Source organism: Galeopterus variegatus, unplaced genomic scaffold, assembly GCF_000696425.1.
Source record: "Galeopterus variegatus unplaced genomic scaffold, G_variegatus-3.0.2 Scaffold13, whole genome shotgun sequence".
NCBI classification, from domain to species: Eukaryota; Metazoa; Chordata; class Mammalia; order Dermoptera; family Cynocephalidae; genus Galeopterus; species Galeopterus variegatus.
This window is the reverse complement of record NW_007726124.1, coordinates 1,558,131-1,574,617: the sequence shown is the minus strand read 5'-3', so window position 1 is coordinate 1,574,617 and position 16,487 is coordinate 1,558,131. Positions and strand designations below refer to the sequence as shown.

Sequence of the window (16,487 nt, the reverse complement as noted above, 5' to 3'; positions counted from 1 at the left end):
GTTGCCGGACACGGAAAAAGACAAAAAAAAAAAAAAAATGAAAAACTATTGACCAGATTTAGCAAGAGAAAAAAGACACATATACATAATATTAAAAATGAAAAAGGAGGCATACTTTAAAATGCAATAGGGATAAAACATAAAATGAGAAAAGAATACCAATAAGTTGCTGGCAATAAATTTGAAAACTTAATTAAAATGGGCAAATCTTTAGAAAAATATCACTTATTCAAGAATAAATAGAAAACCAAATGTCTTTAACCATTAAATAGATGCAGTTAAAAAAAATTCTCCACACAGAAAACACTAGGTTGAGATAATTCTACAGAGGATTTTTGCCAAACATTTAAAGAACAGATAATTCCAAGCTTAACACAAACTCTTTCAGAGAAAAGAAAAATAATTCCTTAATTTATTCATTTGAAAAGGCCAGTGAGGTGGGCTGATTATCTCAGTTGATTAGAGTACGGTGCTAACACCAAGGTTCAGGGTTTAATCCCTATATTGGCCAGCCACCAAAAAAAAAAAAAAAAGCCAGTGAAACCAGAGACATCATGAGAAGAAAAACTACAGTCAGTCTCACTCAAACATATATGCAAAAATCCCAAACAAAATATCAGTAAACCAAATCTAGCAGTATATGAAAAAAATAATTTGTTGAGCAAACAAAGGCAAATGGCTGGACAGCACATACACATATACCAGATTTCCTGGAACATTGTATACTGAGGGGAACTCATGTAGTCAAGAGCTATGTCCCCCATTACCCACCGCCTCCTGGGGCAGCTCAAAGGGATCTAGTAGTATTAGGCACTTAGACTGCAGAGCTTTTAAAATACATGATTGGGGAAATACCAGCCCCTCCTTTGTCATGATCATGCGCTGGGGTTCAAGCCTTTATGTCTGATATAGCAGAAACTTAGCCTTCTTCCTATTTTTCCTTCTCAGCAATTAGGAGAATGCCGGCCTTCTTCTCATCCCACGTGATCAGGGTTCTGCATCCACACTTTGTGGTTACAGCTATAAGATGTGGCACTGTACCAAAACTGACTCACTGTTATGATTTCCATAGAGGCCAGACTTCAAGGAATCAATTTGAGACAAGTTAACCTTTAGTTCTTATAGAACAGTATAGCAAAATTGGATTTATTCCAAAAATACAAGACTGATTTTACATTTGAAAAATCTACTGATTCTTCATGAATGGATTACTGTAATCATCTCATTGACTGTCCCTGCCCCCTGCCTCCAGGACTAGGTCACACTGTCCTAATAACAGTGATTACAATTAAAATGAAACTATTATTTGTGTAATTATTTAGTATCTATCTCCCCAAATGGAGTATTTTTTCCATGAAGGCAGAAATTGTATCTATATTGTTAACTGTTGTAATCCCAGTATTCAGCAGTGCAACTAATAGATGGTATAGGTGGTCACTAATAATTTGTTGAATAATGGATAAATGAATGAGAAGCTGAACTAAATGGTTTGGATCCTTCCTAGACCTAATACTCTATCCTTATAGAAGGTCATTTGTTCTTTCTTCCTGTAATGATTTCTTCTGAGTATTAATTCTGCTAAGATTAGTGACTTGTAGTGATAGTTCAAGCTAATGGGAGACAGACTTTACAAAAACCATTTGGAATATTATTTATGTGTCTGTCAACAGATGGAAATACACAGCCTTATGTTCTGGCGGGAATATAGGGGAGTCCCTGACCCTTGACCAGACCAAAAGACTGTACTCCCTTAGTTTCTCAAGAATGCCGGGCTGTTGTGTGTCTTTCTTTCTTTCCACACTCATTCATTCCTTCCTCTTTTCTCTCTAACCCTATGTTATGTTAGAGAACTTTCCTCAGTGTGTGCTGGAAATCTCTGATCAAGAGGTGCTGGAATGGTATACTGCCAAAGACTTCATTGTTGGGAAACCACTCACTATCTTTGGGAGAACTTTCTTCATTTATGATTGTGATCCATTTACTCGACAGTATTACAAAGAGAAGTTTGGAATGCCAGATTTACCACGTATTGATGTGAGCAAGCCAGAACCACCTCCTGTGAAACAGGTAATGGAATAGTAGTTCTGAGTGTGATGAGAAAATTAGTTTTTTGATGTAGAGATTTAAGAAGAAGAAAAAAAGTACTCTTAAATGAATACCCAATAAAAATGGACAAACTATATGGGATAGAATAGTTCACAAAAGAAGAAATATAAATAGCCAAAAACATATGAAAAGATCCTTCTTCTAACTGATAATCAAAGACATAGGACGAAAATACTGAAGTTTTTGGATCTGTTGAGTTCTAAAAGATTCACAATATCCAGTGTTTGCCCTGTGTGAAAAAAATGGGAATTTTCATATACTGTTAATAAGAAAGCCAATCAGAATAACCTTTCTGAAGGGCACTTTGTCATCATTTAAATTTTTTTCAAAATAAAATATTGTATATGTTTTATCTAGAAAATATTCTTCAGAGACTGTAAAAAGATATGTGGAAGGATGTATATTGTAGCATTATTTACAATAAAACAAATTGTAAAGAGATTAACAAAATAAATTATAATACATTCATTCATACAATTAAAAGACTATAAGGCCTGCAAAAAAAAAAGAGGAAGTAAGTTTATGCATATTAACATGGGAAAATGTCCATAACACATTCTCAAGTGAATATGTATCTATAATATAGTCCTATGTTTATAAATTTCTATATGTAATATCTGCCTATATATACTGAGGAAAAAGACCCGGAAGGATATCAATCATATTATTAACACTGGTTAGTTTAACACATGGGAAAGGGGAAGTAGAAATGGAAAAAGGAGATGACAAGAAACCTTTATTTTTATACTCCTCTGTATGGATTTAATTTTTCTTTTTACACCAAGACATATTAATTTTTAATTTTTATTTTTTAATTTTTTAATTTTTATCAATTCTTTAATTGTGGTCAAATACACATAACATAATACTATCTTAACCATTTTTAAGTGTACAGTTCAGTGCTATCAAACAGTTCTTTTAATGCATTAGTCTCAAATTGTGTAGAAAAGAAAATATGGAGTTAAAAACCAAAGTTGTGTGGGCCGAGCCCGTGGCGCACTCGGGAGAGTGCGGCGCTGGGAGCGCAGCAGCGCTCCTGCCGCGGGTTTGGATCCTATATAGGGATGACCGGTGTGCTCACAGTGCTCACTGGCTGAGCACGATGTGGCCGGTCTCAAAAAGGACAAAAAAAAAAGAAAAAAAAAAACCAAAGTTGTGTGGGCCGAGCCCGTGGCGCACTCGGGAGAGTGCGGCGCTGGGAGCGCAGCAGCGCTCCTGCCGCGGGTTTGGATCCTATATAGGGATGACCGGTGTGCTCACAGTGCTCACTGGCTGAGCACGATGTGGCCGGTCTCAAAAAGGACAAAAAAAAAAGAAAAAAAAAAACCAAAGTTGTGTGGGCCGAGCCCGTGGCGCACTCGGGAGAGTGCGGTGCTGATAACACCAAGTCAAGGGTTAAGATCCTCTTAACCCTTGACTTGGTGTTATCAGCACCGCACTCTCCCGAGTGAGCCACGGGCCGGGCCCTAGACTAACTTTTTAAATCTATTAGTGTCTTAAATCATGTAGAAAACAAAAGTTACACACTGTTGTTACAATAATACTAATTTTTATAATTGCCCATGAGTTTGCCTTTATCAAGATCTTTATTTCTTTATATGTCTTCACGTTACTGTCTAGTGTTCTTTTATTCCATCCTGCAGGACTCCCTGGAGCATTTCTGGCAGAACAGTCCTAGTAGTAACTAACTTTCTAATTTTCTGTTTTCCTGGGAATGTCTTAATTTCTCCCTCACTTTAGAAGGACAGTTTTGCTGGATATAGTATTCTTGGTTGACAGGTTTTTTTGTTTTTTTTTTTTAGCACTCTGAATACATCAGCCCACTGCCTTCTATCCTCCAAAATTTCCAGTGAGAAATCTGCTGATAATCTATTGAGGATCCTTTGTATGTGACAAGATATTTCTTTCTTGCTGTTAAGATTCTCTCTTTGTCTTTTGAAAGTTTGATTAGAATGTGACTCAGTGTGGGTCTCTCTGAGTTCATACTTGAAGTTCACTGAGTTCCTTGGGTATTTAAATTCATGTCTTTCATCAGATTTGGGAAGTCTTCAGCCATTTATTTTTTCAAATATTTTCTTTCCCTTTCTCTTCTCTTTTCTTCTGAGACTCTCACAATGCATATGTTGGTCTGATTGGTGGTGTCCCACAAGGTGCCTTAAACTTCATTCACTTTTCTCTAATCATTTTTCTTTCTGTTCTTTAGGCTCAATAATTTCCATTATCCTAACTTCAAGCTTGCTGATTCTTTCTTCTGCCTGCTCAAATCTGCCTTTGAATCAGTCTAGTGAATTTTTCATTTCAGTTAATTGCAGTTTTCACCTCTAGAATTTCTTTTTGGTTTCTTTTTAGGTTTTCTGTCTCTTGATTGATATTTCTGTTTTGTTCTTTGGGCTTTTATTTTTAAGACAGTTATTTTAAAGTCTTTGTCTAGTATATCTTACATCAGGTCTTTTTTCAGCAACAGTCTCTGTTGATTTATTTTTTCCCCCTTAAATGGGCCATACTTTCCTAGTTCTTTGTATGCTTTGTGATTTTTTTGTTTGTTTTTGTTGAAAACTGGACATTTGAACCTAATAATGTGGTAATTCTGGAAATCAGATTCTCCCCTTCCCCAGGATTTGCTGTTTTTTGTAATTGTTTTTGTTTATACATATATTTTTAATTTTTAATTGTTGTAGGCTGTCTCTGCCTAGGATCAACTAGAGGTATAAACTTAAAATCTTCTCAGGTCTTTTCTTCTTCTTCAGTGCCTTTTCCTGGGCATACACAATCACTTTCTAATTTTATCTTATATGTAGTTGTTTTTGAGTGTCCTAGTCTTTAATGTCTGGCTCCTAAAAGAGGAAAAAGAGAAAAGTGAAAGAGGGAATAATGGAGCACTAGCTCTTTAGATCCTCTGGAATCACTTCAGCTAGAGGGGGAGAGGCTTGCACCTTTGGGGAGGTGGAACAACAATGACCAGTGGCCTCTTTGTCTGCACCTCTGTGATCAGAAGCAGTAATCTGTTATCAGAGCACAGATCCCTGATATTTAGAAGAAAGAGTCCTTTTTTGCCTATTCTGGCTCCCACAAGCTTTGTGAAGTTTGCTTGGGCTGCCTGCCACAGGTCTGGGGTATAAGATTACAGTTACCTGCTACTATGCTTAAGGTTGAAATTTATGGAAGTTAACAACAATTTACTGTCCAAGCCTTCCCCTGGAAGTTACAAGCCTTCAATAGACACTAGAGTTCCAAAATGGTTTCTTCAGACGGATTCTGCCAGTGCAACTGTTGTCTAGGTGGGGAGACACATTCCTGGTGCTTCCTACCCTGCCATCTTCCCAGAATCCTCCATTGTTTTACTGTTACAACAGTTTTGTTCATTCTGGTTAAAAACAATGAGACAACTTTTAAAATTCTACACCCCTGGGGCATTCATTATTTTTTGCTTATTTATCAAATCCTTTCACTTAAAAAGTGATTGGGAGCAAAACGAAGACTGATTAATTAAAGATGTTGGAAGATGGCTTTCTTTCATTGCAACATAGCTTGCTTCAGAACCACACTGAACCATATAATTTAGTTCTGTGTACCACAGAAGTCCACTGTGATCTGAGTAAATTCATGGCATTTTTAATGCACCAAAGTAGTAATCTGGTAAACTTGAGCCTTCAGAATCCTAGACAAGGCACCCACATATTTTATAGAGTTCCAAGTAAAAATTCCATGTTTTAAAAATTATATAATGTACAGCAAAGTCAAGGTATTAAGGTATTAAGACATGTATCATGGACTAATAGCACTGATGCTTGTTACACCTTTGGGGACAGGAATTATATCTCTCTATGTCTATTTCCTGTGTATAAAATAGGGTATTAATACTTGTGGCCCATCTTAATGTCATTGGGCTCTTTTTCCTTACTGGTCTGTTTCTGTTGCTTATGACAGAAATACCTGAAACTGGGTAATTTGTAAATAAACAATATTTATTGCTTACAATTTCAGAGGCTGGTAAGTCCAAAGTCCAGTGAACACATCTGGTGAGAGACTTGCTGGTGGGTACTGACTCTTCACTGCAACACAGGGTGTCACATGGCAAGAATGGCAGAGCAGAGAGAGAATTATTTACTCACTATTCCCCTTTTAAAGCCCTCAGAACCATGCCCATGACCACCATTAAACTATCAATGGATTAATACGTTTACTTGGGCATGGTCCTCAAATCTAATCACCTCTTCAAGTCCCCACCTTTCAATTATCATAATAGGATTTTCCATCCTCAACAGTTACAGTGGGGATTATATTTTGAGGGGACATTCAAGCCACAGCATTCTACTCCCAGCCCCCCAAAACTCTTGTCCTTTTCACATGCAGATACATTCATTTCATCCCCATAGCCCCAAGTCTTAACTTGTCCCAGCTCCAAAGTCCAAAGTCCCATCTGTGAAGTCAAAACAAGTTATCTACTTCCAAGGTGCAATGTTGGGAAAAACAGAGGGTACATATTCCCATTCAAAAAGGGGGAAATAGGCCAAAAGAAAGGGGAAACAGGTCCTAAGCCAGTCCAAAACCTAGCAGGGCAGGCATCAAATCTTTTTTTTTTTTTTTTTTAAAAGATGACCAGTAAGGGGATCTTAACCCTTGACTTGGTGTTGTCAGCACCACGCTCACCCAGTGAGCTAACCGGCCATCCCTATATGGGATCCGAACCCGTGGCCTTGGTGTTATTGGCACCGCACTCTCCCGAGTGAGCCACAGGTCGGCCCCGAGGCATCAAATCTTAAAGCTGGCAAATCATGTACCTTGACTCCATTCTTCACACACTGGTGTGGGGTTTGGACCTCCAACTCCTTAAGCAGCTCAGCTCCAATGGCTTTCCTGGTCTCAGGTGATGCTTTAGCTCTTGCAGGCTGGTGTTGCACACTGGTAGCTCTACAAGTCTGGGGTCTCCATGGTAGTTCTGCTCTCATGGCTCCACTAGACATGGCCTTAGTGGGGTTTTCCTGCTGCCACTCTGACCCCACATTCCTGCTTGGCATTGCTCTAGTGAAGGTTCTATATGGTGACTCCACTCCTGCGACACATCTGTTCATGGCTTCCCAGGCTTTTCCATACATCCTTTGAAAGTGGGGTGGAGTCTGCCATACCTCCATTGCTGTTGCATTCTGCCAGCTTGCAGACTTAACATCTCTTGGATGCCACCAAGGTCTCCGCCTTGCACTCCCCAGAGCTGTGGCATGAACCACATTTGGGGCCACTTGAGGCAAGGCTGCTCCAGCTGGAGTGGCCGAGATGCAGGGAGCAGCATTTTGAAGCAGTTCAGAGCAGCAGCATCCTGGGTCTTCCCCCTAGAATAATTTAGTCTTCCTAGGCCTCTGGGCCTGTGATGGGAGGGGTAGCCCCAGAGACTTTGCAATGCCTTTAGAACCTTTTTCCCCCTTCTCTTGATAATCCCTTTCTTCTGTACTAGTCTCCTGCTTTAGGGACCCAGATGCCCAATTGTGCCCAGGATGTAGGATTTGGAGTCAAAGAACATTATTTTGGAGCTTTAAGACATAATGTTTGTCCTGCTGGGTTTCGGACTTGTTTGGGGCCTATTTTTCCTTTCTTTTGGCCTATTCCTCCCTTTTGGAATGGAGATGTATACCCAATGTCTGTTCCACCATTGTGTCTTGGCAGTAGATAAATTTGGTTTTGTCTTTCAGGTTCACAGTTGGAAGGACTTTTGCTTTTGGTCTCAGATGAGACTTTGGACTTTTAAGTTGGTGCTGAAGCAAGTTAAGACTTTTGGGACTCTTGGGATAGAATGATTGTAGTTTGTATGTGAAAATGACATGAGTTTTGGGGACCAGGGGCAGAATGATGGAGTTTGGATGTGTTGTCTCCTCCAAAACTCATGTGGAAATTTGATCCCCAATGTGGCAGTGTTGGAAACTGATTGAGTCATGGGGGCGGATCCCTCATGAATGGATTAATGTTCTCCCTGGGGGAGGGGGGATTAATGAGTGAGTTCTCAGTCTATTAGTTCCTGTGAGAGCTTGTTGCTTAAAAAGACCCTGGCACCTTCTCTCTCTCTCTCGCTTCCTCTCTCTTGCTTCCTCTTGCCATGTGATCTGGTTGTACCACCAGCTGCCTGCTGTTAGGCAATTATGTTTTAGCTGATGTCTAAGATGGTGGAGGGCAGATGGGAGGAACACCCAAAATGGCGGCGGAGAGTTTCAGGTCCCTAGAACAGCACGTTTTCTGAGAAACATAAAAAAAACCCCTCCCCCTTCTTCCTCACCACCACATCCCCTTCCCGCATGCACGAATTTCTCCACCTATAGAAAACCCCATCTCAGCTTAAACCCCGCTCACTTCCCTCCCCTTCCTTCTTAGCCAATAGGAACAGTCCAGCTCAGCCTAACTGGATATAAAAGGCCCAACCTGACTCTCCCTGCTGCTGCTCCCACTTTAGAGAGGGCAGCCCGCTTGTTCATTTTGCCTGCCTAATACGCTTTGGTTGAGTCCCTGTCTCCTGGTGTGTTTTATTTTCACACTCAGGCCGGGGCTTTCACCTGCCACTTTTCTGCCATGAGTAGAAACAGCCTGAGGCCCGTGCCAGATGCAGCTGTCCCAGAATTGTAAGCCAAATAAACCTCTCTTCTTTATAAATTACCCAGTTTCAGGTATTCTGTTATAGCAACACAAAATGGACTAAAACATCTCCTTAGCAAATGGTCACTGGGCTGCACCCTTGAATTTTTCTCCCGAAAGTGATCTGTCATTGTCTACCACATGACCAGGCTGCAAATTTTCCAAATTCTTATGCTCTGCTTCCCTTTTAATTATATATTCCAGCTTTACATCATGCCTTTTCTGCCATAACTCAGCATAGGCTGTTGCAAGCAACTATGTGGCTTCCTGAATACTTGGCTGCTTAGAAATTTCTTCTGCCAAATACCCTGGTTCAGCATCCTTAAGTTCCACATCCCAGAGAACTTTGGGGCATGAACAGAATGCAACCAAGTTCCTTGCCAGTTCATAGCAAGGGTGATCTTTGCCCCAGTTTCCAATAAGTCCCTTCTCATTTTACATCTGAGATCTTCTCAAATAACCTTTACATTCCAAATTTCTATCAGCATTCTGCTCACCACCATTTAACTGGTCTCTAAGAAGTTCCAAACTTTCCCTCCTCTTTTTGTCTTCTTCTGAGTCCTCCAGACTCCTCCAACCTTTGCTCCACACCCAGTTCCAAAGCCGCTTTCACATTTTCAAGTATGTGTTATAAGTAACACCCCACTTCTCTGGTACCAGTTTTCTGTATTAGTATGCTTTTGTGTTGCTATAATAGAATACCTGAGACTGGGTGCTGTGGATTTATGTTCCCCCCAAACTTGGCCCCCACTGTGACAGTATAATGAGATTGGGAAATCCTATTATGGTAATTGAAAGGTGGGGCCTTGAAGAGGTGATTAGATTATAGGACCATGCTGTAGTGAACGGGTTAATAATGATGGTTAGGGGCATGGTTCTGAGGGCTTTCAAAAGGAGAGCACATGAAAGTCTCTCTCTCTTTGCTCTGCCATTTTCTGCCTGGTGAGACCCTTGCACTGCTATAAAGTCACCACCAAAGAAGCCCTCACTAGATGTGTTCCCTGGACTTTGGATTTCCCAGCCTCCAAAACTGTAAGCAATAAATTTCATTTTCTTTATAAATTATCCAATTCCAGGTATTTTGTTATGAACAACAGAAATGGACTAATGCATTGGGTAATTTGTAAAGAAAAAAGTTTATTTGGCTCACAATTCTGGGACAGCCATGTCTGGTGTGTGCCTCAGGCTACTTCTACTTATGGCAGAACTGGCGTATTAGCAGCAGGTGCAAGGAGATCACATGATGAGAGGAGGCAAGAGAGAGAGCTAACTCCTCAGTCCTCCTTTTAAAGCCCTCAGAACCACGCCCACGACCACCAATAAGCCATCAATGAATTAATCCATTTACTTAGGTATGGTCCTCAAATCTAATCACCTCCTCAAGGCCCCACCTTTCAATTATTATAATAGGATTTCCCACCCTCAACAATTACAGTGGGTTTTAAGTTCTGGGGGGACATTCAATCCACAGTTCTCCTCAAGAGAAAGGCATAAATAAAAGGATGAAATTATTGAATTCCTCCCTCTCAGGCTCTGCCTTTCCCCTGTCTGCTGCCTCTCTCGTGTCATACTGAGTTATATGTGGCTTTGCCATTACAGCACCCTGTTTTACTCCCTTGGACTTTTGCTGGTGCTCTTTCACCTGCCTGAACCACTTCCTCATCATTCCTTCACATGGCTCATTTTAATCTTTCAGTACTCAGCATAGGCCTCCTCTCCTCCAAGAAGGCATCTCTAAAGCCCCAGGCAGGGCTAAAAGCCTTTCGTCTCTGTTCCTGGGGTACTGTCTGCCTCTTTCCACCAGCACTTATCTATTATATTAAAGTGTCTGTTTATGAGTCTTCTTAATATAACTTCCTTGAGGCCAGGGACTATGTCCTATTCAGGTTTCTGCTCCTAACACATAATACATTGCCTAAGAAATAGGATATAACATGTTTCCTGAACTGGACTGAAGATTGCCTATGAAGCATGTATGTGTCCCCCCAAAAGGCAGTAATGTCTTAGGCAAGCCTTTTAGAAACAGTGTTTCATAAGAACAATTAGAAAGAAGGATTTGGATTTTGGTATGCTATTGAGTTCCCAGGGGCAATAAAGTTTATGGAAGGAAGTGTGGGTGATGAAGATACCTCTTGCTGTCAATTTTTTCTTGGATAGAACTCTATAGCGATTAATGTGTTCATCAATTAAGAATTGTAATAAGCCCTTTGCCCCCCAATTTTTTTGGCAGCATTTAATGCAGTATACAGGGGAAAACACCACAGGAACAAATCTAGATTTTGATCAAGCAAACTATTCCACCACTTTAGTTTATAGATAAGGATAGTGTGAGATAGCAGTTCAAAGGACTTGCCCAAGGTTATGTTGTAAGGTACAAGGGCATTTCTATTATACACCAAACATTCTGACTAGAAGGTGTCTTATCTCACCAGGAGGTAGGGTGGGGAGAGACTGCAACGTACTGACGCCCTTTTCTTAGTGAAAGAGCTTTAATCCATCTTCTGAGCCAATGAAAGCTTTTGAGTCTTATAATATCTCGGTTCCCCATCCTCATTACTATCATCTTTTTTCTCCTAACCTGCTTTCTAAGGAAAGGTGAGGATAAAGAACACAGGGAACTAAAGAACCACTGTAGGTTTTGGTTTGTTTGTTTTGCCCTATCCCAGCCCCTCTGTATAATAAAACTAATTCTATATAATAAAACATCCATACAGATGGCACATTAATCATAGTGTTTGGTCAGTTTATTTCCAGTAAATTCTCTAAAATAAATAATTCCATTATAAATAAATTTTCCCTGCCTCTCCATAAAAGTCTTTGTCAGAAATTAGTCGGAGAGCTCTAGTTACCAAGCAGTAAATAGCTTTTAGTCATTATATGAATGATCCTTAGTCATTACACCTCAGTCCCTTTAACCCTAAATAACATAACTGGATACTAGGGTTAGGAAGCTGTTGTAGGGTCTAGAGTGATAAAGCTAGAGTCAAGCCAATGGTCAGGGACAGAAGTGGATATATTCAATTTGAGAATCATGGCACTCATAGGTTAAACTGATCTACTAGATCAGGAATGAGTAAACATGGATCCAATGGCCAGATGTGTTTTATCTCAGGGTGGCTACATCTAGAGGCATGCTGGTAGGGAAAAGGAAGAAGCCAGAACTAGGAGAGCTAATCTGCTATGGGGGTGGCCCATAAAAGCAGTACCTGAAGGATTATGGGACTCTTAGGCTCTATGTGTACTAGCTTAGTTAAGAAAGCCCAGGCAGAAACTCTGGTAGGTGGGTCATATGAACAGGAGTGTCTAAGAGTGATGACATTCATAGTCAGATGAGTGGTTCATCTAGTTTAGAATAGGACCCAGGAAGTAGCTTGGAGTATGAGACACAAGGTGCCAAGACCCCAGACATATGGGCTGATTTAGGGAAGGTCTTTATTCCAAGGAGTGGAAATGAGGTGTGTTTCAGGAAAAATAGGTAAAAGCCTGTGCATACACTATAGGAATTTGAGAAGGCTCAGAGGCTTAAATCTACCTCCCTATTTCCAAATCCCCCAACCCCTATCCCTAACCCCCAACAAGGATGCTCTCATTGTGTGTTGGTATAGATTCAAAGCAAGTTCAGGTTCCACTGAAAGTTGCAGTTTCTGCCTTGTCTCCAGAGAAATTCGAATACTTAGCATGTAGTATCTCAGCCTAAGGTCCTTCTGTCCATGGTAACCTGTGTGTTCATTGAATAGTGTTTTTGCAATTGAAGCAAACTATGTCATTGTCCATCTGCTGAATCCACTAGTCATTTTCTAGCTATGATAATCAGACCAACTACAGTCCCAGCAAATGGTTGAGGAGTCATTGTTCCAAGTAGTAAACCCTGGATGAATGTAGTAGAGCCATTCATTGTTGACATAATACTCTGTTATAGGTGGTGCTAGGGACTATATAGACTAATTTGTTAAAGTGACTGAATACAATATATATAAATAGATTTGGGGAAGATATCTAGAGGTGAAAAAGTATGGTACAAGTTGAGTTTTCTGAAAGTATAGCAAAAAGGAGTCAGGGAAAATGAACCCTGCTTATGTTTACCTAGCATTGATGAGGAAGAGGAATACTTAGTCTCTGACCTAAAGTTTTTAGGTAAATCAATCTTAGCATCCTAAAGTGATGCTTCCGGCTCTTTTTAGAACCAAAATGAAACAGATAAGCTCAACTTATAGCTTTATGCTAACTCATCAAATAACATTTGCGTCTAAAGTTTGGTTTCCTAAGTTAGCTTCTTCACTGGAAGGGAGGGTCTTGTGTGGAAAAGGGATCTGAGTTATCAGAAAAGTATAGCTGTCATCCTCTTCTGTAAGACAGAATCAAGAAATAAAAATATTGGAAATATGGAGGTAAAGAGGAGAAAAAGTATCATGAATTAAGTCCTGACCACCCCTCCCTCAACACACACACACACACACACACACACTCTCTCTCTCTCTCTCTCTTTCAGTGAACTGAGGAAACCATTTCCAGATCTACCAGGATGAGGCCTATACTCTGGAACAAAGAGGTCACAGACAAACCTATGGGCCTCATCATCCTAGGATGATCACAAGGTCATCTGCATTGTAACTGAGGAGTCAATAAGGGGACATCAGCAATAGTGTCTATCTAGCCCTGGGAGTTGCTCTGTAGTATCATCAGTCACTTCTGTGATCAGTAAATATAATATAAAATCGATAAAGAGGAGGGGAATAAGTGATATGTTATTTTTTTCTGACTACATTTGTATATATAGAAATTATTTTTGAATAGATGTTTTCCAGAGTTGTTTTTTAAAAAAGAAACTTAGTTACCTTTAATGTAATTTTAACACAAATGGCATCTACTTTACTTCTTGCTTCCTGTATGTCTCTAGGAATTGCCTCCATATAATGGTTATGGATTCGTTGAAGATTCAGCTCAGAATTGCTTTGCTCTCATTCCAAAAGCTCCAAAAAAAGATGTTATTAAAATGCTGGTGAATGATAACAAGGTGCTTCGTTATTTGGCTGCACTGGTGAGGCTAATTTTTATATACTAAGGTTTTCTTCTATCTCAGTACTGTGTACAATTGTCCATTTTGTCTGTAAGTGTAACAGCTGTCAGAGTTATGTGTTTATTTAAACAACCATTGGATCTGGTACCCAGCCTTCAGGCACGTTGGATAATAGTAAGTATGGTGCTCCTGAACCAAGACCTAGCTCAAGTCTTATCTCCCCCAAGAATTTTTCTTAGATCATTAATCTCTCCCTTTTACTCCTCAAATTTTGACAGACCATTTTGCCTTTTTTATTAAGCAATTATGAAATTCTGAGTTATATTCAAATTATGTATCTGTGTGCCTTTCCAGTGTACTGTGATTTCCTTGGTGTAGGGATCATGTCCTACTAAATTTTAGTATTACCTGTAATATCTTGTAGAGGGTTAGAAATCTTGATTCTCATTTGATTTTTAGAATAGTATTTTTAGGGCCGAGCCCGGGGCGCACTCGGGAGAGTGCGGCACTGGGAGCGCAGCAGCGCTCCCGCTGCAGGTTCGGATCCTATATAGGGATGACCAGTGTACTCACAGCGCTCACTGGCTGAGCGCGGTGTGGCCAGTCTCAAAAAAAAAAAAAGAATAGTGTTTTTAGGTAATGCATGTATGGGGCAAAAGCCCTTGATTAAGGGACAAAAGTCCACAGATAGTGTGGCAAAAACCCACCTCATCAATTCTAATAACTGTTTAGGGATGGGATTATGTACTTTGACTATTTAACATACTGATTGTTGTTAAAAATAAGTATGTTGAAGGAATTGCTGTAGGAGAAAATGTGAAAAAAATGTTTGCTAAGGGTAAGCTGTTTGTTGGTGGACACTTTAAAGACAATTATCATAAGAATGTAACTTTTGCTTAAATCGTTCAGGGAGAGGGTATATTCTGGGTTAGATAATGATCGCATTCTTATCAATTTAGCTTTTCACAAATTGTACTTTGGAATCTCATCTTGTTAATTTAAATGATGTTACTAGTTTCCATTGTTTAAGCTATACTTAGCTATAGATAACTTTTGTCACATTGCCCATGTGTCTTTGTGTCCTTTTGAAATGATTGAATCAACTGATTTTTCTTGTGAAACTTCCTTGTCTTTACAATATAAAACAGAAGCTAACTTTGAATCAGGGCTGTACCCAGTTTTCCCCCAACAGAGGAGTTGCTGAGGTACAGTCCCTTCAGGCTTCTCATTGCATTCATGTTGCTTTGAGTAATCTTTTTTTCATCTCTGTTACACAGAGAGAAGTGTAACAATATCTAGTTTGATACATTTTATATTCTTTAAATATAATAAATGTGATTATCCCTATTTAATACATATTGCCTTTGAGAGTTTCTGAGGGTACTTCAAAAAGTTTGTGAAAATATTCATATTATTTGTTAATTCTATTTTTGTATGAACTTTTTTTAAAAAAAAGATGACTGCTAAGGGGATCTTAACCCTTGACTTGGTGTTATCAGCACCATGCTCTCCAAGTGAGCTAACCGGCCATCCCTATATAGGGATCTGAACCTGTGGCCTTGGTCCCAAGTGAGCCACAGGCCAGCCCTTTTGCACGAACTTTTTGAAGTACCTTTGTATGACTAGTCATTAAGAGCATGGAGTTTGGAAACAGACACAAATTCAAATCCTACATATTCTACTAATTGACTTAATTACCTAAGGCAAATTACTGATAAGAATTCAAAGAATATCTTAAAATGTGAAAAAATGGAAAAATGGGAATATAAGCATTTTATTTATAAATATGGACATAAATAAAAGTTGAAATAAGTCATTTCTGGGGATAGAAATTGGAAATGGGGAGGGATGGGTCAGGTGACTTTTCAAATTGTTTACCTGTATTTGAAAGGATAAAAATTAAGTGAAAACACAATTGACTAATATATTTTAGAAAAATGTTGAACAAAGCTTTAAATAAAAAGGGAGCTCCAGCAAACTCTAGGCCAACTAAAACATTCCATATAAGAATTCTGATTAATGAAGGCTTTTTATAGGACTAAGTTATTTCAGTTACTGTTAAAATCAAGAGGCTTGCTGAATTATGATATGGTAACTATAAACTCCTTAAGGGTGGGAATTATGTTTTTCTAGACTTTGTAGATATTCAACAATAGTTTGCTGAATGCGTGAATGAACTTATTTACACATGCACTATTCATGAGTTAGAAAATATAATATTTTACTCATTTTATGTTTCAAAACTTAAGGATCAGAGAGGATAATTGGCTTGTTGCAGGTTCCAGTACTACTTAGGCAGAGGCAGGACTCAGCTTTCTGATTTTCAACCCAGTGTGATCAAGAACCAGTATAACGCTTAGAATTAAGAAAAGAGAAAAGGACTCATATGAGTTTGTAACCTACATAATTGTAAGCTTACATTTCATACCTGAAAATCCTGGAAAAATTATTACATAATGGATTACAAAAATGGCTATGAATAATGTTAGATATTGCTAAATGAGGAGAAAGGATAAGTTTATATTGACTGCAGTCTTCTTTTTTTTTTTTTTTTTTGTCTTTTTGTCTTTTTTTCCGTGTCCGGCAACGGATCGCAACCCTCAGTGTTGCCCCCGTACCGGACGGGGGACCGGCAACGGGATCGCAAGCCTTGGTGTTGCACCCGCGCCTCGCTCAGCCAGTGAGCGGGAACCGGTCTGTATGTGGGATCCGAACCCTCGGGCGGGAGCGCCGCCGCGCTTCCCAAGTG

At 39.5% G+C, this 16,487-nt stretch overlaps 1 protein-coding gene across 1 annotated transcript in view; it reads left to right on the top strand.

The window, feature by feature from the left end:
- The window catches only part of EFHC1 (EF-hand domain (C-terminal) containing 1), a 62,617-nt gene that overhangs the window by 28,069 nt on the left and 18,061 nt on the right, over positions 1–16,487 (top strand). Inside the window, exons 6-7 of the mRNA XM_008594149.1 lie at positions 1,847–2,067; positions 13,619–13,759. Of these exons, the coding sequence (XP_008592371.1) occupies positions 1,847–2,067; positions 13,619–13,759 (362 nt within the window). The remainder of the gene's footprint in view (positions 1–1,846; positions 2,068–13,618; positions 13,760–16,487) is intronic.